This window comes from Oryctolagus cuniculus, chromosome 3, assembly GCF_051225735.1.
Source record: "Oryctolagus cuniculus isolate XC-2025 breed Fujian yellow rabbit chromosome 3, ASM5122573v1, whole genome shotgun sequence".
NCBI lineage: Eukaryota > Metazoa > Chordata > Mammalia > Lagomorpha > Leporidae > Oryctolagus > Oryctolagus cuniculus.
The window spans coordinates 105583765-105607998 of record NC_142869.1 but is presented as its reverse complement, the minus strand read 5'-3'; the positions used below and the strand labels follow the sequence as shown (position 1 = coordinate 105607998).

General features: G+C 42.5%; 1 protein-coding gene across 5 annotated transcripts in view; it reads left to right on the top strand.

Moving 5' to 3' along the window:
• The window catches only part of THSD7B (thrombospondin type 1 domain containing 7B), a 985451-nt gene that overhangs the window by 816050 nt on the left and 145167 nt on the right, over positions 1-24234 (top strand). Inside the window, exon 16 of one of the 5 annotated variants that reach the window (XM_089329249.1) lies at positions 21962-22163. The exons of the other annotated variants lie outside the window; for them this stretch is intronic. Coding sequence (XP_089185375.1) covers positions 21962-21976 — 15 coding nt within the window. The 3' untranslated portion in view covers positions 21977-22163. Of the gene's footprint in view, positions 1-21961; positions 22164-24234 lie in introns of those variants that run through there. 5 annotated transcript variants of the gene reach the window in all.

The window sequence follows — 24234 nt, the reverse complement described above, 5'->3', positions numbered from 1 at the left end:
AAATGTGGTCCTACAGTGACAGGCAGCAATGGGAGAGGAAAGTACAAATGGGTCCCCTCCCATGGGAGAAAGGCGCAGTCCTACCTTCAGGCTGCTGAAAATAGAGCCACCTCCTACAATGGCAGAGTTGCCAGCCCCAGGGAGTGCAAATCCAACCATGCAGTCTGGTCCTGGGATTCTTCAGACTGTAGGTTGTACCAGAAAGTCCACTGTCCTTCCCTCTCTGAAACAAATTACCCCAACTTTGAAGTTTGGTGATTTGCAAGTTTTGGAATGAGACGCGATGGAATAAGCTCAGCCACAGTCAGCTACAGAATTGCTGTCACTAGTTCTGCCGCCGCAAGCAGGTGGCCACCCCGCATGAAGTCATCAATCTTCACTTCCTCTCTTGTAACTTTAAAAATGGCCTGAATTGGGTAATAAATGGGAATAAAGCTCCTTGTAAGGTTATAATTACCCTTCAAAAAGGAGATTAATTTCCAAACTGGAATCCTTGTTTCTATGCTCAGACCAATTTCTTCCTTCGTTTCTTTTACACTTCCATCCTCTCTTCCTCGATTCCTTCCTTCCTTCTTCATTTTCATTTATGTTGTGTGAGATGGATATATACGATAATCTGGGCAAATAAAATTCCCCAATCAATGAATTTTAAGCAGATATAGGCTTTAACTTAGGGAGCGTAATGATTAACATAATCTCGTCTCCACTAAGTGGCTGTATACTTAGGCAAGTTACTTAACCTCTCTGTGCATCAGTCTCCTCATCTTTAAAATGTGAGAAACACAATAGTATCCACCTCACAAAGTTGCTGTAATATTAAATAAGTCAATATTTGCAAAACAACTAAGCAGTGACTGGCATACAGTAATTGCTGTGTTGGCTACATTGGACACCCTAAAGTGTTAGTTGAAAAACAGCAAGTTAAGGTAAACTGAGTTTAGATTGCACTTGTTTTACTCTGGGGTACTAGTAAGGCTTTGTTCTTAATGTAGGTGTTGGTGGGGCCGGCACCATGGCATACTTGGTTAATCCTCTGCCTGCGGCGCCGGCATCCAATATGGGCACTGGGTTCTAGTCCTGATTGCTCCTCTTCCAGTCCAGCTCTCTGCTGTGGCCCGGAAAGGCAGTGGAGGATGGCCCAAGTGCTTGGGCTCTGCACCCGCATGGGAGACCAGGAGGAAGTACCTGGCTCCTGGCTTCGGATTGCCGCAGCACGCTGGCTGTGGTAGCCATTTGGGGAGTGAACCAACGGAAGGAAGACCTTTCTCTCTGTCTCTGTCTCACTGTCTATAACTCTACCTGTCAAATAATAATAAAAAAAAAAAAGTAGGTGTTGGTTATGAGCATGATCAGGCAACTAAAAATACCTCATTTGTACAATTAGGTACATTTCTTGATATGCATACCATATTCAACAAAATGTCAAAAAAGGAAATATGCCACTTTAAACTGAATTAGTCGAAAAGTCTTTAGATGCATGAGTTTAATTTGACTACTGCTTTTAGACTAGGGTGAGTGGGGCTCTGTCCCTCCCCAAGCAGCCTTACATTTGAGAATGTCCTTCTAGATAGAAACTATTCTGTACCTGGAATGATCCAGCGTGTGGTGGAGGCAGTCTTGAGCCTGGACATGCAGCTGGAACTTAGTATGGCCCTGCCTTGTTTTCTACCTTAGGTACTCTCCCACCATCTGTTCCATGTAGGGTTAACCAGCACTCCCAAGAAATTCAGTAACCATGACTACTAAGATCAGCCAGGTAACCCAAGGGCAAGTCTTGGCTCCTAAAGGACAGTCTGGCAAGTGACTCATTTTCCTGGACCAAAGCAGCAGTTACTTTTACAAGATCACAGGAGACCAGGCTACCAGAAGAATACCAATGCACTGATTTGGAGGGACTCAAATTGCTTACGGCTCCAGGGCCCTGCATGCGCTGTGACAGCCCTTGTGTAGTTTATGGGTGTCTGTCTGAATTTTTTCTTTGTTTGTGCTATTTATGTTGCAAGGCTTTATTTATGTACAGTAAAATTCAACCATTCTAAGATTACAATGTGAAGAATTTTGACTAATGAAGTTTCAGAATTCTTCCGTTACCTCAGAAGTGTCCTGCATGTCCCTCTGTAATCACTTCTTTGGCAATGGCTTGTACTTTTATCATTAGATAGGAAATCCATTTCTCTGGTAATATTTCTTCTCTAAGTCTGTTTTGTATGATAGTACTATACCTATTTAAACTCTCTTCTATTTATTGTTTGGTTCCTTTAATTGTTTTCATCTATTTATTTTCAACCTAATTATGTCTTTGAACTAGAGTTATGGTTTCAGTATTATGTAGTTGGGATTTGTTGTTTTTTTTTTTTTTTTAATATAGTCAGAAGAATCTCTGCTGTTTGGTGTATTCAGTGAATTTGCATTAAATTCACTCTGGCTGGAGGTCTCAGACTCTAATAAATCTTGCTTTTACACATTTAAAAAAACAAAAAGGCCAAATTTGTAATCTTGTTTGTCCTAGGTAGCTTGCTCCTGATAAGACAAAACAAACAAACAAACAAACAAACCAAAAAAAACAACAAAACCTTCCGAAGGGTGGGATCCTCTTTCTGTTTTTATGGTAAACTGGAAACTACCTTGCTATTCTAGTGATAAAACTGGGAGCTCCCAGGGAATGGGATTCATGTTTTCTTTTTTGCGGAAGGCGCTTTCTGGAGAAAGCAAGCATTTTCACCCCTTAGACAAGCTTCCCCTTTCCCTCATCCCACCAGGACTGACCTTACTGCCTGTTAACCTGTGAGGTTAAATTCGCATATGGAATTTGTGCAATTTTCTGTTTCTCTCATTTACTTTTTATCTCTATTATTCCTTTCAATCTTCCCCATGCATATTAATAACCATTTCACCCTCTTTATTTTTTAACTATATTGCTTTATTTTTTAAGTGCTTAGGGATTACAATATACAGTGTTAATTTATGGCAATCTAATGTAAATAGTACTGATTTCTGATAAAATGAAGACACTTTACAGGAGTTTAACTATTTTTAACTAATCCTCTGCTTTGCGTGTTGCCATGTCTATCATATCCTTATGCATTCTAAGTGCTATAATACCAAGTCATTGTCTACCTCAATTTTCCTTACACAATTCTAAGTCTTCAAAAAGTTTAACAAAGAGAAATCCATAGCTTGTGTGTGTGTTATGCATTTACCAATGTTTATCATTTCTTGTGCTTTTCATCTCTTCTATTGCAGATAAGGTATCATTTTGTGTTACTTTCCTTCAGTCTAAAAGAATTCTTTTAGTACATTTTATAGTGTGATTTTCCTAGCAACAATTATTTTTGTTTTTCTTTATTTGGAAAGGGTTTTATATCACCTTCAAGTTTAAGAAATGATTTTTTAAAGATTTATTTATTTATTTGAAAGTCAGAATTACACACAGAGAGAGGAGAGGCAGAGAGAGAGGTCTTCCATCCTATGGTTCATTCCCCAACTGGCTGCAACTGCTGGAGCTGCACCCATCCGAAGCCAGGAGCCAGGATCTTCTTCTGGGTCTCCCACACAGGTGCTGGGGCCCAAGGACTTGGGCCATCTTCTACTGCTATCCCAGGCCACAGCTGAGAGCTGGATGGGAAGAGGAGCAGCCGGGACTAGAACAGGCCTCTAATGGAATGCTGGAGCTTCAGGCCAGGGTGTTAACCTGCTGCCACAGCACAGGGCTGGAGGAATGATTTTGCTAGATATGAAAGTCTTTATTTATTTGTTTTCTGTTACTGGTTGGAACGTCACTGCGATAGCCCCTCTGACTCCCTTGTTTCTGAGGAGAATTCTGCCCATAATTGTACAGTGCCACTTGCTGATCTCAGGATTTCCTCTTTCCTCTTGGTTATCAGGATTTAAACTCTTGTTTTCCTAGGTACAGTACTTGCGTATTTATGTTATTTGGGGTTTGTAGAGCTTCTGTCATAAGTTAGTATTTTTCACCAGCTTGGGATTTTTTTTTTTTTGTCCGTTATTTGTTAAAGTATTTTTCTTCTACTTTTCCTTTTTCATCATCTGGACTCTAATTATATGATGTTAGAAATTTTAATAGCATACCACAAGCCTCTGTTCATTTATTTTAAACATCCCCCCTTTCGGATTAGATACTGATTTCTCCTAAGTTTATTAGTTATTTCATTGTTCTGAAAATATTTAGGGGGCCAGCAGGGTGTTACAGTGGGTTAAGCCACCTCCTGCTATACTGGCATCCCATATGGGAACTAGTTCAAGTCCTGGCTGCACCACTTCCAATTCAGCTCCCTGCTAACGTACCTGGAAAAGCAGTAGAAGATGGCCCAAGTGCTTGGGCCCTTGCACCCATGTGGGAGACCCAGAAGAAGCTCCTGGCTCTTGGCTTCAGCCTGGCCTAGCCCTGGCCATTGTGGCCATTTGGGAAGTGAACCAGCAGATAGAAGACCTCTCTTTCTCTCTCTCTAAAACTCTGCCTGACAAATGAAAAAAATGTTTAATATATTTTTCTTCAATAACTTGGGTATATTTTCCTTAAGTTTAAGAATATTTAAATTCACTTCTAGTAACATTATGTAGACTTTTTCCCCTGTGCCTTGATAACTTCCTTTTTTTTTTTTTTTTTTTTTTTTTTTTTGCATGACTGGGCCATTTATTTTGTAAGGAGTTGGACTACTGAGATGATTTATTGCAGTTACTTTTGTTAGTTTCAATTTTTTCTACTGAGAGTTGTTACATTTTTTTTTTGTTTTACTAGGCAATTAAATTTCTTGGACTTAAGCTGCAGAATCTGTTTGTTCTGCAGTGTATAGTCCTGAATGTGTCCATTCTGTGTCTGACTCCCTACAGAGCACCATTGTGAGCCGGTGACATATGTGAAGGTTAGACGCACACACCCAGTCCAGTAAGGCTTGCATGGTCTGCCGCCGGCGCTATGTGTTGGTTGACAAATGGTTCAAAGTCACAGTAAATCCTTAATTCTCCCTAGGCTTTCAATTACCCTCAGATAATTAAAATTCGCTGTGCCCCACCTGCAGAGGAGTTTAAGGATATATGGAAAGTATATTATTTCAGGCTTTCTAATTCCCCCTCACTTTCAATTATCCCATTTGAATTTCTTACTGCTTTGCCACATGCCCTGCATGGTGTTTGCAAGCACCAAGTATAAAGCTAAGAGATTTGTCCACTTGAGCTGGAGTAATGGCAGCATCTCAGAAATAGGGCTACAAAACCATTTCTCTACCTGGTGAATTAGCTGTGTTTCATAAATAAGCAATTCTCAAGTCATTGTCTACCTCAAGTCATTTTTTGAGGTGCTAAAATGATTATTTTCAATAATTTTGACCAGTTTTAAACTTGTTTTCTACAGAGTGTAGTCACCCAGATTGCTCACCATGATGTTATTAAAAATCAAATTCATTCCTTTCAAGTATTTTCATAAATCATTTAAAATCATTCATGGAATCAGCATTTTTCTAACTTTCTTTTGATGATTATTAGATACTTTTAAAGGGCCTTTAAAACCTATGATAAAAGATGTCATGTATATAAAGAATAACTTATGGAGGCACAATTCTGAATTATTTATATGTGGAAATTCATTTTATCTCCATGACACCCTTATAAGGCACTATTGTTAGTGTTCTCATTTTCCAGAACAAAAAAACTAAGTACAGCTCTGATAAATGACTCTCCCAATGTCACCTAGCTGCTAAGTGACAGTCTGGATTCAAATCCAAGCAATCCAGGTTAGTGACTAAATGCGGTTCCTCATCTGTCTCCATTAAAGTGGAAAACCTACGATAATATCAAAGGCTCTCAAGTACTGTGTTCACCTTCTGACATTGACTGACTTATACTGAGAAAAAGAGAAAAGAAAAATGTCCAGTCACCACTACTGAAAGCCTCTGAATGTGTGCTGAGGTTCTCCACTGTCTTCCTTAAGCTTCATCACATTAAAGAATGCAAGGCTCTTTAAGCCAGATTTTAAACAATGCTATTTATTTCTCTAATTAATCCTACATACTTATAAAAGTGAACCAGTGAATAATATGCAGCAGGTTACACTTAGATTCTGTGTACATGTGATGCGGTCATGAATTTTGGAGGTCATGAATTTTGGGGGGATAAGGCATATCTATTTTAATGTTTATTCTTTTTAAAATTTATTTGAAAGGCAGAACCACAGAGAAAGAAATAAACAGAGATCCTCCATCTGCTGGGTCATCCCCCAAATGCCTGCAACAGCCAAGGCTGGACCAGGCCAAAGCTAGGAGCCAGGAACTCCGTTTGGGTCTCCCATGTGGATGACAGGGACTTAATCCATCATCTGTTGCATCCCAGGATGCATTAACAGGAAGCTGAATCCAAAGTACAAAAACCTCTAATATGGGATAAAGGAGTGTCGCAAGTGCCTACTGTCACGTAGCTCAACAGTAGCATGATTTGTCAGTCACGGGGAAGAAAGGAACACAAGGACACAAGACTGCCTTTTCCAATTTTATTGTTCACACACCGGGGACACACCAGAGGTTTTATATCACACTACTCATCAGCATGCTCATTGGGGTCAATACACTTATCAGTATCAATATACTTATCAATCTATGCTATTTTTTTTTGACAGGCAGAGTGGACAGTGAGAGAGAGAGAGACAGAGAGAAAGGTCTTCCTTTTACATTGGTTCACCCCCAATGGCCGCTGCGGCTGGCACACTGCTGCCGGCACACCGCGCTGATCCGAAGCCAGGAGCCAGGTGCTTCTCCTGGTCTCCCATGTGGGTGCAGGCCCAAGGACTTGGGCCATCCTCCTCTGCACTCCCGGGCCACAGCAGAGAGCTGGACTGGAAGAGGGGCAACTGGAACAGAATCCGGCACCCCGACCAGGACTAGAACCTGGTGAGGGGCAACTGGGACAGAATCCGGCGCCCCGACCGGGACTAGAACCTGGTGTGCCAGTGCCGCAGGCAGAGGATTAGCCTATTGAGCCGTGGCACCTGCCACAATCTGTACTATTTAATACACTTACCAATAAACTTAACACTACTATTTAATGTGACTTAACTATTTAACTACTTAACTTCTTAACTACTTACTTAACTACTTATTTAACTTAACCTCTTAACTACTTAACTTCTTAACTTAACCACTTAACTATTTACTTAATCACTTAACTTAATACATCTACCCAATCTTAACAATATCACTTATCTGCCAGGAAATCAATATTATTATACCACAAGTCACAACAAACACTATTAAAATAATCCTAAGTGCTATCACAATGAACAATACAAGCACAGCAAAAGATTCAGTACACAACACTGGTTTGCTACGTATCTAGGCTCGCATCACTGTCACGAATGTGTTTCTCCTGCGGGGAGTGTCCAGTGTCCAGAGTTCAATGTCCCAGCAGGGATGGAACTCAGAGCAGTCACTTACAGGCAGGAACTCGTGGGAAGGTTATCACTCTGGGCAGTAGGCTCAAAGTTCCCAGGCGGCCGGCCAGGCGAGAAGTTGGAGAGGTCCCCTGCTGAGAGGCCTGGTCCGGCTTCGGCTTCATGGTCAGGTCTGGCAGTAAGCTGATAAGAACTCCAGGCAGGGCGGTGAGACAGCATCTTGGCTGGTCAGACACGACGGCAGGACAGCAACGCAGCAGCTCCACTGGCCTCTTGATTCCGTCCTCGCCTTGTGCCACGTAGCAAAAGCTAGCGGGCTGGCTCTTCGACTCCAAATGCAAGGAGATCCAGAGGTTCACTCGCACTGGGCCACACACACACACACACACACACTCACACAGACAGTGGGGTTACAGCTCAGGGACAGCTCTGCAGGTCGGCTTGTGCCGCTACCTGCTCCATGCAGAGTAGCAGGCTGCCTCTTCAGCTGTGTGGAGATCCAGAGGTTCACACACACCGGGCCCTTTACTCAGCTGCAAGGCCGAAAGTGTTACAGCAACTTTTATTAGACAGGAACAAGACCGGAACGGGACAGCTCATGCAGCTAAGGCCGCTCAGGAACAGGCGCAGCTCCGAGAGCCGTGGCTGGAACAGGTCAGGAACGGGTCAGGATCTCTTCAGTGACAGCTCGGTGACAGCTCGGCTCAGCTCCGCTCTTCTTTCTTCCCCTCCTGGTGGTTTACATGCACCAGGCCATGATCCCCGAAAGGATGGAGAGCAGCGCCAGGGCTCCCCTTTTATCCTCATTTTTTGGCAGTCCTCCAATTTGCCATCATACAACTTGTGCAGTTTTTATTGGTTCTTACTTATGTTTGAACGGTCCAGTCAATACTGTTCCCGCCTTACTTATGTTTGAACTGTCCAGTCAGCGTGGGTAGGAGGTATTGTCCATAGCACACTGTTATGTGACTGACCAGGGATATCTGCTTGGTGTGATTAGGAGCGTCTCCCTCACAGCCGTTAGGCATTGCCTCAGCTCCTGACTTATAACTCCACTTTACTTTTATTTTGTGGCTAGTGGTAACTTCTTAACTCAGTGTTTTACTGTGTTTCCACAGTTCATCTCCTTTTCAGGTAAGCGGTGATCTGTGACTCTTTTTGAGACTCCGGTGGGATTCTCCACAAGGAGCCCCAAACAATGCATAGCTTAAAAAAAAAAGATTGATTTGAAAGAGTTATGGAAGGGAGAGAGAGAGAGAGACAGACAGACAGACAGAGACAGACATCATCCATCGAAATGACCACAACAGCTATGGCTGGGCCAGGCCAAAGCCAGGAGCCTGGAACTCCGTCTTGGTCACCTATGAGGGAAGCAAGGGCTCAAACATTTGGGCATCTTCTGCTAATTTCCCAGGCCATTAGCAAGCAGTTGAAGGAGAAGTGAAGCAGTGAGGACATGAACTGGCACCCATAGTGATGCTGATGTCGCAGTGGGGGGCTCACCTTGCTATGCCACAATGCCGGCCTCACATGATATATCTGCAAGGGCATTTCGTGAATTGTTGACCACTCTGTGATACAGCTATAGTCATGAAATTTTGTTTGGAAGTGGAGGAGTTGGAGAGAGGGGAATTTAGGAATGTGTAAATCTAGGTATGGCCAATGGTACTGTTTCAAAGCGAACATAAACTCCTGCAATAATTGATGGTAGGAAAAATATGATCCAAATATTATAGACTCGGCACAAATATATTATGTGTATTGATAATCTCAATTTTTAATGACTTATAAAGTATATAGTCACATTAAAAGTAACAAAAATCTTTTAGTATAAATCCAACCAAAAATAACTAAAATATGTGAACATTTCATTCAGTTTGATTTTCTTTGCCTTCAGTATTACTTGGGATACCCTAGAAAGTTCTAGGGTATCCTGAGGCAATCATGGTGAGGGTCTTTCTGAAACTCAACACTTAATTTTAGGAGGAGCCCGAAAAACTGCAGAGTACAGAGAGGTAGCAATGCCCAATTGGGTGTCTCTGTGAACGAAACCTGAGAATCGAGAAGCAGGCCATATCCAGAGGATCTGACAGCAGATTTTAATTGTGCCAGACACATGTACTTTGTACTGTTATATCTACCTTTGGATGATGTAAATTTGCGTGTCTTGAAGTAGTAATACAGTTGCTCTCCCTCTGTGTCCTTCTCCTCTTCTCACCCTTTCTGTGACTATCCCTTTTCATTATGAATAGCATTTTTGCACTAGACATGTACTGAAAATTAATGGATGCCTCAAGAGTGACCTTGCACCATCTGTTACATTAATATAAATATTTGATATAAATATCATGGCGTATTTGATGTGTACCATATTGAATATCAATCAAAAGATATAGGAAATAAGAATGATGCTTAAACTGTTGAAATCCTTACTTAATGTATACTAAGCTGATCTTCTGTATATTAAGATAATCGAAAATGAATCTTGATGTGAATGGAAGGGGAGAGGGAGTGGGAAAGGGGAGGGTTGTGGGTGGGAGGGACGGTATGGGGGGGAAGCCATTGTAATCCATTATTCGTACTTTGGAAACTTATATTCATTAAATAAATAAATAAAAAAAAAAGAAAAAAAAAAGAATGATGCTTAATTCATTTGGAAACATCAAAGACAGTGTTTGTTTTCTGCATTTTCCCAGATGCCTAAAATTTGCCATGTATAATTTCTAATTTAGAAAAAAATACATTTAACAATCTCATTAGTATGCTTATACAGATAGTTCTTAACATTAATAATAAGGATTTCTGAGTTCCATAGAGTGATAATTCTAATACTAACATTTCTCTTTGTTAATCAGATTACCTGGTCAAGTCACTTAACTTTTCTAAGAATTACTTTTCTGTGTTTCTTGTCTGTAGCACACAGATAAGAATATCTGACCGACGAGTTATTTGTGATAATTAAATGTGTCTATCAGTCATTGTCTAGTCAAGAAATCAATACCAATTTCAGTATTTCAATCAAAGAAGTATTTATTATAGGACCTTTGTGAATGTGGGGAGCAACTCGGACTATATTGTTACTGGAATTAAGACTTATTCTATGCATCTGCTCTCCCACAATATGGCGCTGGGAGAGGAGAAAACAGCTTCTACGCAGCTGCCTCCAGTTCAACCAATAAACTGCAGGACCTACTCCTGATTGGAGGAGAGCAGCGTACTCGGCGTGTGGGCAGCCGAGTTAGGATTGGCGGAGGAGGACTATAAAGGAGGAGAGAGACGGCATGCACCAGGAACATCTAAGGGGAACATCTGAGGGAACACCTGTGCAGCCCCCCGAGAAAGCCGGCCGGCGGTGTGCCGCTCCCCTGCGGAAGTGGGGAATGTGGCCAGGGGGAACTGCCCTTCCACGGAGGTGGAAGGGATAGTAGCCAACCCGGGAAGAACCAGCAGCAAACCCGGGGAGGGCCGAGCAGACGAAAGAACAGCGCAGGGTCTTGTGTCGTTCCTCCATGAAGATGGGGAGCGACAGTGAAGGTGTTGGAAAAGCTAGAGAAGAAAAGCGTGGAGTGAACATTACCCAGCTGTCAGGAGGTGACCACCATCCCTGGGCCAGTACCCATAAAATTATTCTCGCTGCCGTGGTTGGAACAAATGTCTTCATCACCAGCAGAGCTTGGCACGTGCCAGGAGCAGCAGTGCTAGTCTCCTTGTGGGATAAACTGCCGGCTGCTGATTCCTAAATGCTTGTTTGGCAGAACCGAGGATCTTGCTGCTATGGCTGCTTCCAGTGCAGGAGGATCCACCCCTGGCCAGGAGCCCGACTCCTTATGGATGTCCACTTTGACATGAGCACATCTCATTAGGAGAATATAGCCAGAAACATGCTAACAAGGAAGACTGCAAATTGTAGTGTGCAGCCTTAGAAACATGAAGGTGGCTACAGAAGGCCGCATTTGTGGCTGAGGCCTAGTAGTTCAACGTCTTTGTTCTTAAAACGGTATATAAGAAATAGATAAAATCTGTTCATAAATAAATAAATGAATCAGTCTCCAAAAAAGTCTAACATATTAAGAGGAAACAAAAAATAAATCATCTGTCAAAAAGTATGACTATTAATGGTCGTATTTTTATATACTAGGCTTTAGTATTTTTTCAAACCCTTCTTATAATCACTTGATAGATATTTAAAATATAAGAACATAGGCCGGCATCACGGCTCAATAGGCTAATCCTCTGCCTGCGGCACTGGCACACCAGGTTCTAGTCCCGGTCGAGGCGCCAGATTCTGTCCTGGTCGCTCCTCTTCCAGTTCAGCCCTTTGCTGTGGCCCGGGAAGGCAGTGGAGGATAGTCCAAGTACTTGGGCCCTGCGCCTGCATGGGAGACCAGGAGAAGCACCTGGCTCCTGGCTTCAGATCAGCGCGGTGCGCCAGGCCACAGTGTGCCATTGGGGGCTGAACCAACGGCAAAGGCAGACCTTTCTCTCTGTCTCTCTCTCTCACTGTCCACTCTGCCTGTCAAAAAAAAAAAGTTAAAATATAAGAACATAGATTTGCTTGATCACTGTGACTTTAAAAGAAGTATCTCAAAGAATGAGTATTAGCAAGAGGATCAAATATATTCAATACCTATTGCTTATTTTTAATAAATTTTTAAATATTTATTTGTTTTGAGAGTCAGAGTTACAGAGAGAAGGGAGAGAGAGAAAAGGGAGATACAGATATTCCATCTACTGGTTCACTCCCCAAATGGCCAAAAGGGCCAGGGTGGGCTAAGTCCATACCAGGAGCCAGGAGCTTCATTCAGGTCTCCCAAATGCTTGAGCCATCCTCTGCTGCTTTTCCTAGGCCATTATCAGGGACCTGAATCAGAAATGGAGCAGCTGGGACATGAATTAGAATCCATATAGGATGCTGGCATCATAGGTGGTGGCTTTACTCACTAAGCTACAATGCTGGCACCTGCTGTTTCTTCTCTGATGTTAAAAGAGAATTAGGAAGGGCGTTTGGTACAGCAGTTAAGATGCCACTTGGAACACCTATATCTCATATTGAAATGCCAGGGTTTGAGGTCCTGACTCTGCTTCTGATTCCAGTTTTCTGCTAGCGCACGCTCTAAGAGGCAGTGAATGATGGCTCAAGTACTTGAGCTCCTAACACTCAACGTGGGAGATCCAAATTGATTTCCAGGTTTTGGACTTTGGCCTTACCCAGCCCAGGCTTTTGCAGGTATTTGAGAGCTGACCCAGCAGATGGAAGATCTCTCTCTCTGTTTCTCTGTGTCTGTAAGCCTTTCAAAAATGGGAAAATAAATAAATACACACTGACAGCAGAGCTAACCAGATGATGGGAAGCACTGTCGCAGGGAAGTTGTAAGATGTTCAAAGACAGAACCTTCCCATTTCTGACACTGTCCAGTGCCATTAATAACCTTAGAACATTTTATATCATTTAATGGTTGGGTAGTGTACTATAGACAGAATTAGCATGCATTCCTGTTTTTATTTTTCTCACTAATTAGTTCAATGACATTCACTAGCAGAGAGGGGTCTTCTTCTCTGGAGAAACAAGTAAATCTTGGATTAGTTAATTCTCTGAAGACTTTGCCTAGCTTTATTTTCTGTTTCATTAAATGATGGTGATTATGAGACTCGTATAATGAATTGAATCAAATTTTTATTGAATGCCAACTCTCTGTTAGGCACTAGGATAAGCATTCTCTATGTGTAATAATAACCATTGTAAATGAATTTAAAACATCTCCTTTTGACAGAAGAGAAAATCAGGTATAAATGAACTGGTTTCGCTGCTCAGGTGAGAGTAGCTTAAACCAGAACTAAAACTGATTCTCCACTTTCTGTTAAAAGCACTAAACATATAAGAGATAATGCCTGTGATTAGATATATTTTATGCCCAGAATTTCTTAAATAGGTACTAACATAGCAGAGTACTTAGAAGAATAATAAGCTCATTTATTGCTTGATTTTTTTTTACCAGCCCTTCCCATGATGTTCTTTGGGATGAACTACTTTAAAAAAAGTTTGGTTTATTCATATTTATTAATCTGAAAGAGTGACAGGAGTGGATGGGGAGGAGGGAGGTGGAAAGGTTTGTCTTCCATATGCTGATTCACTCCCCAAATTCTCACATACAGCCAAGGCTGCAACAGACCAAAGCTAGGAACTAGGAACTCCATCCATGTTTCAGTCTGGGTGGCAGGAACCCAAGTACTTGGGTCACCATCTGCCACATTCGTAAGCATGTTTGCAGGAAGCTTGAACAGAAGAAGGGGCTGGGACTCAAACCAGCACACCAGTAATGGAGGCAGGCATCCCAGGCAGCACCCTAATCCACTGTACCACAACACCTCCTCCTGGAATGAGATATTTTGACTTTAACATCCTTGTGGCTTACTATGAGGGGGGCTTCAAAGACCTCATAGCAATGTGTATTATGAAAAAGCTATGCAAGGATTTCAAATTTTTTTGTACCATAATAAACTTATCTTTTAATCTCATTTTCCATTAACTTTTTAAAATACCCATGTACATGCACTGGAAAACCAATAAACATAGCAATACCTTATATTAAATTGTAATTATATATTACTGCTTTCATAATGCTAGAGGGTGATGAAATTTCTACAAATTACATTTCATAATTTAATATGCTAGATGAATCATGATTAGTGCTTAAAAAGTATCAGCATTTGGACTTTTAACAGACTCTTAAAGTTGCTTGAAAGTTGTATTTAGTGAGTGGATGTGGATGAACTCTGGTCAGAAAGAAGTAAAATACTAGTCACGCCCTTCCCCACCCCCCCAACCATTTCTAATCAATTTCTCTGACCTGGGTTAGGATTATGCTCACATATCCTTATTATTTAATTTTATGACTTATCTATTTACTATGTTATGAAAATGTTCAGTGGATTTTATTCTAATTATGAAATCACACTAGGCAAATTTATAAAATTTGGAAATAAACAGTGTCTTTTTTTCAGATTCTATTATTTGAGAGGTAGAGTTACAGAGAGTGGGAGAGACAGAGAGAAAGGTCTTCCATCCTCTGGTTCACTCCCCAAATGGCCGCAACAGCTGAGGCTGAGCCAATCTGAAGCCAGGAGCCAGGAACTTCTTCCTGATCTCCCACGTGGGTGCAGGGGCCCAGGGGCTTGGGCCATTTTCTGTTCTTTTCTTTCCATCCCTTTCCCTTCACCTCCCTTCTCCTTCTCCTTCCTCTTCCCCTTCCCTTTTATTTAAAAGGCAGAGTTATAGAGAGGCAGAGGCAGAGAGAACAAGAGGGATCTATCTGCTGGTTTACTCTGCAAATGGTTGCCATGGCTGGAGCCAAGCTGATCTGAAGCCAGGAGCCAGGAGCTTCTTCCCAGTCTCCCACACCGGTGCAGGGGCCCAAGGACTTGGGCCGTCCTCTACTGCTTTACTAGGCCATAGCAGAGAGCTGGATTGGAAGTGGAGCAGCTGGGCCTCAAACCGACCCCCATATGGGATGCTGGCACTAGACGACAGCTGTACCTGCTATGCCACAGCACTGGCCCCTGCTTGGGCTGTTTTCTACTGCTTTCCCAAGCCATAGCAGAGAGCTGGATCAGCAAACAGCTGGGACACAAACTGTGCCCATATGGGATGCTGGTGCCACAGGTGGAGGCTTAGCCCATTATACCACAGCGCCAGCCCTGTAAACAGTGTCTTCTAAGTCAAAGAGACCATCACTGTCATCAAGATGCTTATACTGGGTACAGCGGTTTATAAATGAGACTATACAGAGTACAGCACACCCTTGGCTAGGAGAAAGAGGTCCAGAAGAAGGAAAGCTCACACTCTCCCTAATTCCTCTTGGTCTTCTCTTTGGACTCCTTCTCATGCCCATTAAATCAGCTCTTGCTGGCAGTCCTGCGCTGATCCAGAGGAATGGAATTGTTAGTGTCTCAGTTCTGTTTGTTTTCTATTAATCAGAATGTGGTTGAAAGAAATGGACGTGCCAGCTGGCAGGACCGCTTCTGGTAGATCAGGGATGGTGGAGGGGATGCTGGCATCTGCCTAGCTTTCGAGATTTCTCTGACAGCCTGGCTCCCCATAGATCCCGAGTGCTTCTTACCATATGGCCATTGTGTCACAGGGCAGAGCATCAGAGGGACTGTCAGTCACAGGGCAGACCAGTCAGCGTGACTGGGCAGACTCTTCCACCATGCGCCCCTGAGCTGCTGCGTAGCCTCGCTCCATGTTCTGCACTTTTTTTCAAGCACAAGCCACCAAGTACTCGAATCTCTGTGAAGATGACATGAAGGAAAAGCCCGAGAAGTGTTGGTTGGCCCTGAACTTTATAAATGGGGAAAACCTACTAAATGGACGCAAATATCGCTTTCTTCTGAACTCAGCCTAGAGCTCTTGAGAGCTGGGTCAACCTTCTCTGAGATTTGGGTCAACTCAGATAAACCCCTGTTGGTGCATGAAACAAGATGCCCCTGGGTGACCTTTTCGATGTTTCTCTGTGTGTGTTGTCTTGAGAGCACTGCCAGGGTCCCATGTGGACATCTGTGCCCTGCATATGTCAGTGTGTATTTACATATGTAAATGTCACAGAGCTTTAGAAGACAAGCTTAATTCCTCACTTTTGCTTGTTCTTTTGTAACATGGGCAAGTCAATTAATGTGTCTCAGTTCATTCATCTAAAACTTAGAATAGCAACCTGGAAATTCTACAGAGTTGTGGCTGCTCTGTGCACCTGTCTTTCTTCTTTGTATTGAGCATATTTCTTGCCACAAAAGAAGTCTTGATGGATATTTGTTGAATGATGTGCTGGTGAGGGAAAGAAAGTGGTCATTCTGTATGATTGTGCTTCTGTTCCTTCTTTTATGTAAATGGAGAGGGCAGAATAAGGATGAGGCAACTGTGGAATTTCTCAGCTGTGAGAAGCCTTGCTAGTCCCTCTTTTCACTCTGGAGTCACCGTCTACAGTGCTTCACTGACACTGTTATAAATTCAGCTTCATGAGGGCAAAGTTTTTTAAAGCAAATCTACCTGCTACTTAAATGAGAGCAAAGCAGATTTTGATTAGAAATCTCTCTGCAGAGCAGCGTGGAGCACTTAGGAATTGCATGTTATGACACAATAAACACTCACGCCAGATAGATCATTTCCGCATGTAACACTGTGCCAGTTACCACCATTTGCGCTGGGTGATTGCATTCAAACTAGTTGTTTATGTGTCTGATGGCAAGGATTGCATCTCATTCATCTTTAAATATCCCTAATGCATGTGGAGGAGTTCTCACATAGTGACTGCAATGCAGAATTGTGTGTCTTGAATGGATATGCTTGAGGATTACTGTTGACATTGTAAATACCACAATCTGAAAATACTATAAGATCTGTTGTACTTTTCATAGACCAATGTGATGGTATAAATATTACTTTAGATTCTCAGCTGTACAAACAGGCTATATAAATATTCAGTGCTCTGATTATAGGTTGCAAGTGTTATTCTGTTAATAATCATTAATTCAAAATTCAGTGTTTGCCATATAACTTTTTCCTTTCTTATATGCTTTCAGCTGTCTCAGATGTTCTTGATAAATTTCCATAGGATTATCATATTTGCAAAGGCCATAAACTTCTATTTTGTCTCATACTTGGGATTTTTCACAGTGTCTTTTTAAAATGTTTATTTTCATCTAAAGGCAGAGTGACAGAGAGTGAAATCATTCTTCCATCTGCTGGTTTAGTCCTTAGATGCTTGCAACAGCCAGGGCGGGGCCATGCTGAATCAGGATCCTGGAACTCTGTCTAGGTCTCCCACATGCGAAGCAGGAGCACAAGCACTTGGGTCATCATTCACAACTTCCAGGTTGCATTAACAGGGAGCTGGATCACAGGCAAAGTAACTGTGACTTGAACTGGCACTCAGCATGGGGTGCTGGCCCCTTAAGCAGCAGCTTAACCTGCTGCGCCACATTGTTTACCCTCCCATAGTATCTTGAGTAATGGACTTTTAGAGGCACAAAAAAGCTTAAGCATTTTTGAATCCAATCCCATATTTTCCTGAGACATTTTTAGTTTCTTTTGTGTTCATACAACATAGGAAGAGTATTAGAAGAACTAACATAATAAATGCTATCACTTAAAAAAAAAAAATCTGCTCTGGTAAGTTTCCCCCTTTATTCTTAAAACCTTTAAGAATGATTTGAGGCCGGCGCTGTGGCTCAATAAGCTAATCCTCCACCTAGCAGCACCAGCACACCGGGTTCTAGTCCCGGTTGGGGCGCCGGATTCTTTCCTGGTTGCCCCTCTTCCAGGCCAGCTCTCTGCTATGGCCCGGGGGTGCAGTGGAGGATGGCCCAAGTCCTTGGGCCCTGCACCCCATGGGAGACCAGGAGAAGCACCCGGCTCCTGCCTTTGGATAAGCACGGTGCGCCGGCTGCAGCGGCCATTGCGGGGTGAACCAACGGCAAAGGAAGACTTTCTCTCTGTCTCTCTCTCTCTCTCACTATCCACTCTGCCTGTAAAAAAAAAAAAAAAAAGAAGAATGATTTAAAATACTTACATATGTATGTATATATATATATACACACACAGCATTGTTTGCATATATATATATAAATAAATAAAAGATATAGTCTGGTGCCTGCCCAACAATTGTCTTCCCAATAGTCATTCTTTCCTCTCCTTTTCTGTCTTATAGAACCCAAATGTGTTTAGTGGCCAGCTCCATTGAGTTAATCAAGATGGGTCTAAGCTAGTCATGGTTACACCACAGTTCTGTTTCGATCAGCCTGGGGCCTCATTCTTCAATTCCTACTTTCATATCTCTAGGGGAAACTCATTTCTTTGAGCTCTGGGGTGAATCTCAGGCCTCATCATTTCATTGAAACATTGTTATAGGATTCTAAATGTGAAGCCATGATAGAAAAGCACCCATATAGCATATTCTGGACACAAAGGTTCTCAATATATGACTCATAGTTAACATATACATTGAGAGGATTTAACATTATGTAAAGATAGTTTTTCATGAATTCTTTCCATTAGAGTTCTCCACCAATCAATTTCTGGACTTTAACCAGTTCTGTTTCCAGAATACTCAGTGAATGTGCTTACAGTATTGAAACCCAGGCAGCTGCAACAATGCAAAGTCCTGCTGCTTTGAATTTTGTAGCCTGTCAAGATGTCAAAAGATTTGGCATCAAACCTCATTTTAACAGAATGCCTTGAGGTACTAATAGGATATTCAATAAGCCACAGGAAAATCCCAAGACAGCCCAGGAGGCTTTGCAGTTCGCTGAAGGGACATTTTCCAACTCATAAGGAAGTTTCTCATGTGCAGCTGCCTCCTTGCCATCCCTGCTGTGGGCCAGTGCAACTTGCCGCTTGGCTGGCAGAGCACGGAGCCCTCTGCTTGTTAGAGCTCACTGTTCCTTCTTCTTTCTTTCCTGCTCACTGCTATTTTTGGGTCTACACTATTTTGGAGTGCAAGGTGCCTCATCACCTCCTCCCCACAGTCTGAAACAGAAACATCTGCGATTTTAATAGGGATTGCTGCATTCCTGTTTACGCTGTAGGGTCATCTTGGACCTATTAAGTGTTGAACAAGAAACCATCCCAGCGCTCACCAAACTTTGATTCTGTTTTATATATAGTGAGTTATGGAAAAAGGTCTTAAGTTTGCATAAGGACAGAAAATTGATGAGCAGTGGTCTGAGGTGAGACTTCCAAGCTTCCAAGGATTTTCTTACCTTGAGCAAGCTATCATCTTAGGATGGACATTTTGTGGAAATACACCTGTCTAGCTCACCATTCATTCTTCCCTCTGATTATTTGATGTCTTTTGTGTTTGGTGGATTCCAGCCATTCAGTTGTTCAATGGCTCTGGGACTTATATTCACTTGCATGTGGGCAGCATTGTTTGCGTTTTGTGGTTCACACTCTGTCATATATCCTGACAGGTAGATGGGAGACCCTACGTCAGAGCTTCATGTCTTGCACACTCCTTGTTGGTGTGTCCTTTTCCTTAGATGGTTTGCATTTGTTTCAATTTCCCCATATGCTTGGCTCAATAGTTTGTATTTAGCAAGTGTTGTTTAGCTAAGACGTCCAGGGTTCACAGCAGGGACGGTATGTGTGAATGTTGTGTTCCCATGAGCACAATCCACAAAGGATGGTGTGGCTGCTGCCAAGGAAATAGAAGCCAAACAAATTTCTACCATTTCCTCTCCTTACCCCACCTATCCCAGTTTACTCTGAACATCTCGAGGGAGAACCACTCCCCCAGGTGGAAGTGCAGGTAGCAGTTGTCAGCTCCTGGTTAGCAGCACAAGTCCTTGCTTTGGCAGGCAGCTTGTTACCAGGTCTGTAGGGCATCCATTTAACTGAGCTATTTCCCAAGAACTCATTTCTCATACTTATTTATGCATTTCCCAGCCATGCTTCATTCTCTCTTCTCTTGAAATGCATAACTGCCACTCAGGGATACATTTTAATATATGCTGCCATTAGGCAGCTTAAGTAGTATTTCACGTTTGCAATTTGTTGTGTTGATCAATGTGGGCCATACTTTCCAATATAATAGTGTGATTTAATTCATTTAAATATCATTAATTCCAGTATTTCATAATGTGCCATGCTTGGAAGTGGAAATATTATAGTCAGAAAGTGTAGCAAGTATAGGAAGAAAGCAGGAGAGCACAGAGCTGCAGGTGAGTCCCAACAGTTTTAAGTGTTTCACGAGGCAGAGGGGCTGGGTAAGTGTTGATGTAACCTGTGTTCCTAGCTCTCCATATAGTCCTTCGCCCTGTTTTTGGAGTCTCATGAAAGCCAGCTCTACCTACCCCCTGCCACAGTGGGTATGCCAGCCAGTCCCCTCCCTCCCCTGTCAATAACTCTCTTTTGTGCCTGGGCTTGTTCCCCAGTATGACACTTCAGCCCCAGGTATTTCACCTAACCAGACCCTCCCATGCTGGCAGGTTTTTGGTTTGTTTCTTTGCCTTGGTTCCCCCGCCCCCCTCCTGGTTTCACCAAATTTACAGCCATCAGAGAAAGGGAGACGCAGGGTCCCTTACTACCCTGTGCCTTGCAGGCTCAAATAGGACACCTGGCTCCTGGATGTTTTTCCTTCCTTCCTTCCTTCCTTCCTTCCTTCCTTCCTTCCTTCCTTCCTTCCTTCCTTCCTTCCTTCCTTCCTTCCTTCCTTCCTTCCTTCCTTCCCCTCTCTCTTTCTCTCTCTCTCTCTCTCCTTCCTTCCTTCCTTTTCTTTCTTTCTTTTTTTATAATTTTTTATTTGACAGAGTTAGTGAGAGAGAGAGAGAGAGAGAGAGAGAAAGGTCTTCCTTCTGTTGGTTCACCCCCCAAATGGCCGCTGCAGCCGGAGCTATGCCGATCTGAAGTCAGGAGCCAGGTGCTTCTCCTGGTCTCCCATGCAGGTGCAGGGCCCAAGCACTTGAGCCATCCTCCACTGCACTCCCGGGCTACAGCAGAAAGCTGGACTGGAAGAGGGGGCAACCGGGACTAGAACCTGGCGCCCATATGGGATGCTGGCGCTGCATGTGGAGGATTAACCAAGTGAGCCATGGCACTGGCCCCTCCTTCCTTTTCTTAAGACTTATTTATTTATCTGGATGTCAGAATTACAGAGAGAGAGAGGGAGAGAAGGAGACAGAGAGACATCTTCCATCCTCTGGTTTACTCCCCAAATGGCCACAATGTCCATGGTTGGGTCAGGCCCAAAGCAGGAATCAGCAGCTTCTTCCAGGTTTTCCACATAGGTACAGGGCCATAAGCAGTTGGGGAATCCTCTGGTACCTTGTCCAAGCCATCAGCAGAGAGCTGGATCAGAAGTAGAGCAGCTGGGACTGCCCATAGGGGATGACAGCAGTACAGGTGGTGGCTTTACCATTACCACACAGCACCAGCCCCAGATTTTTGAAAGCCTAATATATTCAGTTATCATTCGTTAGTGTTTGCAAGATACTGTACTAGGTACTATGAATTCATAACTGTGACCAAATGAACTTTTGGTGAATAGAGAAGTAAACCCATTTTTTAAGTTTAATTAATTTTACCTGTGTAATTAATTTTATGATTATGGTATTAGTAATTTTTCATTGTGAGACACTATGAAAAACAACAGGTTATTGTCCCTGAAGAGAGAAGTCTTAGGGCTGTGAACTGTGCTTTGAAGATTTAGTAGGTTGAAAATTAACATACACAGTTAAGAAAATACAAATATCAGCAACCATAAAAATTTGTTTTGTCCTGCTGGAATTTTGTCCTGTTCATCCAATCTGTAGCAAACCAGAAAAGAGATGAGTCAGCGAAACCCTCTTCCTACCTTAGAAACATGAATGATTTTGGAAAAATAATAAAAAGATATGAATTGCTGGAAGTAAGTACAGATTAAAGGATTGAAAGAATGAATGTACTTGGGCTGAAGAATGATTGTGATTCTGTGTACAAAAAAATTAAAGTTAAAAAATAGTACTTTGGGCCTGCTCTGTGGCATATTAGGCTAACCTCTACTTTCTCCACATGGGTGCCGGTTTGAATCCCAGCCACTCCTCTTCTGATCCAGCTCTCTGCAATGGCCTGGGAAAGCAGTAGAAGATGGCCCAGGGGCTTGGGCCCCTGCATTCATGTGGGAGACTCAGAAGAGACTCCTGGCTCCTAGCTTTGGATCGGCTCAGCACTGGCCATCACAGCCACTAGATGGAAGACCTTTCTCTCTGTCTCTCCCTCTCTCTGTAACTCTACCTCTCAAACAAATAAATAAAATATTTAAAAATAAATGAATAAAAATATTTTAAAATTAGTGTTTAGATTTGATTGAATAATGGGTACTTTTGAAGTAACAGAATTCAGGCAGTTGTTTACAAAATAATATGAGTGGAGTAGATTTAATCTGCATCCAGAAAAGAATCTTGCAGACATTACTGTTATGTATTTGTTCATGTGTGTGTGTGTGTGTGTGTGTGTGAGCACATGCACATGAGCATATCCATGTAGAAACCATCTAAAAACAGATTCCTCATTAAAATTAAGTTTCATCTGGGTGGTGTTATGTCCTAAAGAAATACATAAATTTAGAAAAGTATTTAGCTGAATCATCATTGAGTTTAATTAACTCTGACATCATGATAAGAATTCAAGATTTGTTGCTTTATTTTGTTTTCTTGTTTTTGTTGTTGTGTTGCCTGGACATGATCCATCTTTGTTAGTACTGCTTCTTCCAGTCTCCAGTTGGAGCTCCTCTTTTTGATATGTGTGTCATCAGTCACAGTTTATTTAAGAAAATCATTTATCTCCTTGTAGTCTGTGAATTTTGGGTGGTGTTGACTCCATGCTGGATTCACAGGTAAATATTAGGTTCCCACAAGGACAAACAGAGCATTGAGTTTCCCTGGGTACAGTAATTGTATCAGGGATGGAGTTTTGACCCAATAAGGACTGCAGTGATTCCTTAACAAAGCAAAATAAAACTCTGTCTTTCAGAGAAATAGAATTGAAGCCAAGGCTGTAGCCCCATGTAACTAATATGGGATATGGGCATCCAAACTTGGCATTTTAACCAATAGGCCAACGTCCTGGAGCAGTCTGTGTTACCAGAACAAGTGACTGAATACGGAGACAACACAAAGAAGGCAACAAAGAGATAGGGAGAAAGTGACTTCTAGCGTCAGTTTTTTGCCTCCCGAATAAATTGATTGTCCTAGAGTCTACCAGGAATGTCTCATCCACAAGGATCATTAAACTCCCCTTCTACTTAAGCCAGCTGGGCTTGGGTTTTGGCCATTTGCAATAGAAAGAATCTTGTCATACAGTGATTGGACTCCTGCATTTTTAGCCTTCAGTAATGTGAAGTTCACATTCAACTTTCTTGTGAGCAAACTGGTGTCTATGTCATTACATATCTGGGAAATGACATCCTAGCTATTTGGAAAGGTGGTACTGTGAAGGAAAAGGAGTTAGATAAACTTACATTTCATTGAGCATTCCAGTCAGAAATACACTGTGTAGCACTGAGCACATCATTTCGAGTTTCTGGGACTGATTTTCTCAACTATTACATAGAGCTAGTAATGACTACATCACAGTATTTTTATGAGGCTTAAGTGGGACAATATGTGTTGTGGTGTTGTGGTTTTTTGGTTTTTTTTTTTTTTTTTTTTTTTTGACAGGCAGAGTGGACAGTGAGAGAGAGAGACAGAGAGAAAGGTCTTCCTTTTGCCGTTGGTTCACCCTCCAATGGCCGCCACGGCCGGTGCGCTGCGGCTGATGCACCGCGCTGATCTGAAGGCAGGAGCCAGGTGCTTCTCCTGGTCTCCCATGGCGTGCAGGGCCCAAGGACTTGGGCCATCCTCCACTGCACTTCCCAGGCCACAGCAGAGAGCTGGCCTGGAAGAGGGGCAACGGGGACAGAATCCGGCACCCTGACCGGGACTAGAACCCGGTGTGCCGGCGCTGCAGGCGGAGGATTAGCCTATTGAGCTGTGGCGCCGGCTAGGACAATATGTTTTAAAACAAGGCTCCTATATTATGAGTCAAACTCATGCTGTTTACTTACAGATCACTGAGGTACAGTCTTGTTTTATCAAAGAATAGTAAATAAATCAATAAATAAACAAAGTTGGCTGTCATCAGTGAAACTCATATCTTTTGCCTGGTCTAGGGCCAAAACTTCCTCTCAGTGGGCTGACAGCTCTCATCAGTATAATCTATCCCCACACTGCCTATTGAAAAACCTCCTTAGGTCTCCTGTTGCATAGAGATGCCACTTTCATTTGAGTACAACTTATATCTGAATCATCAAAGATGTTGAACGTACAAA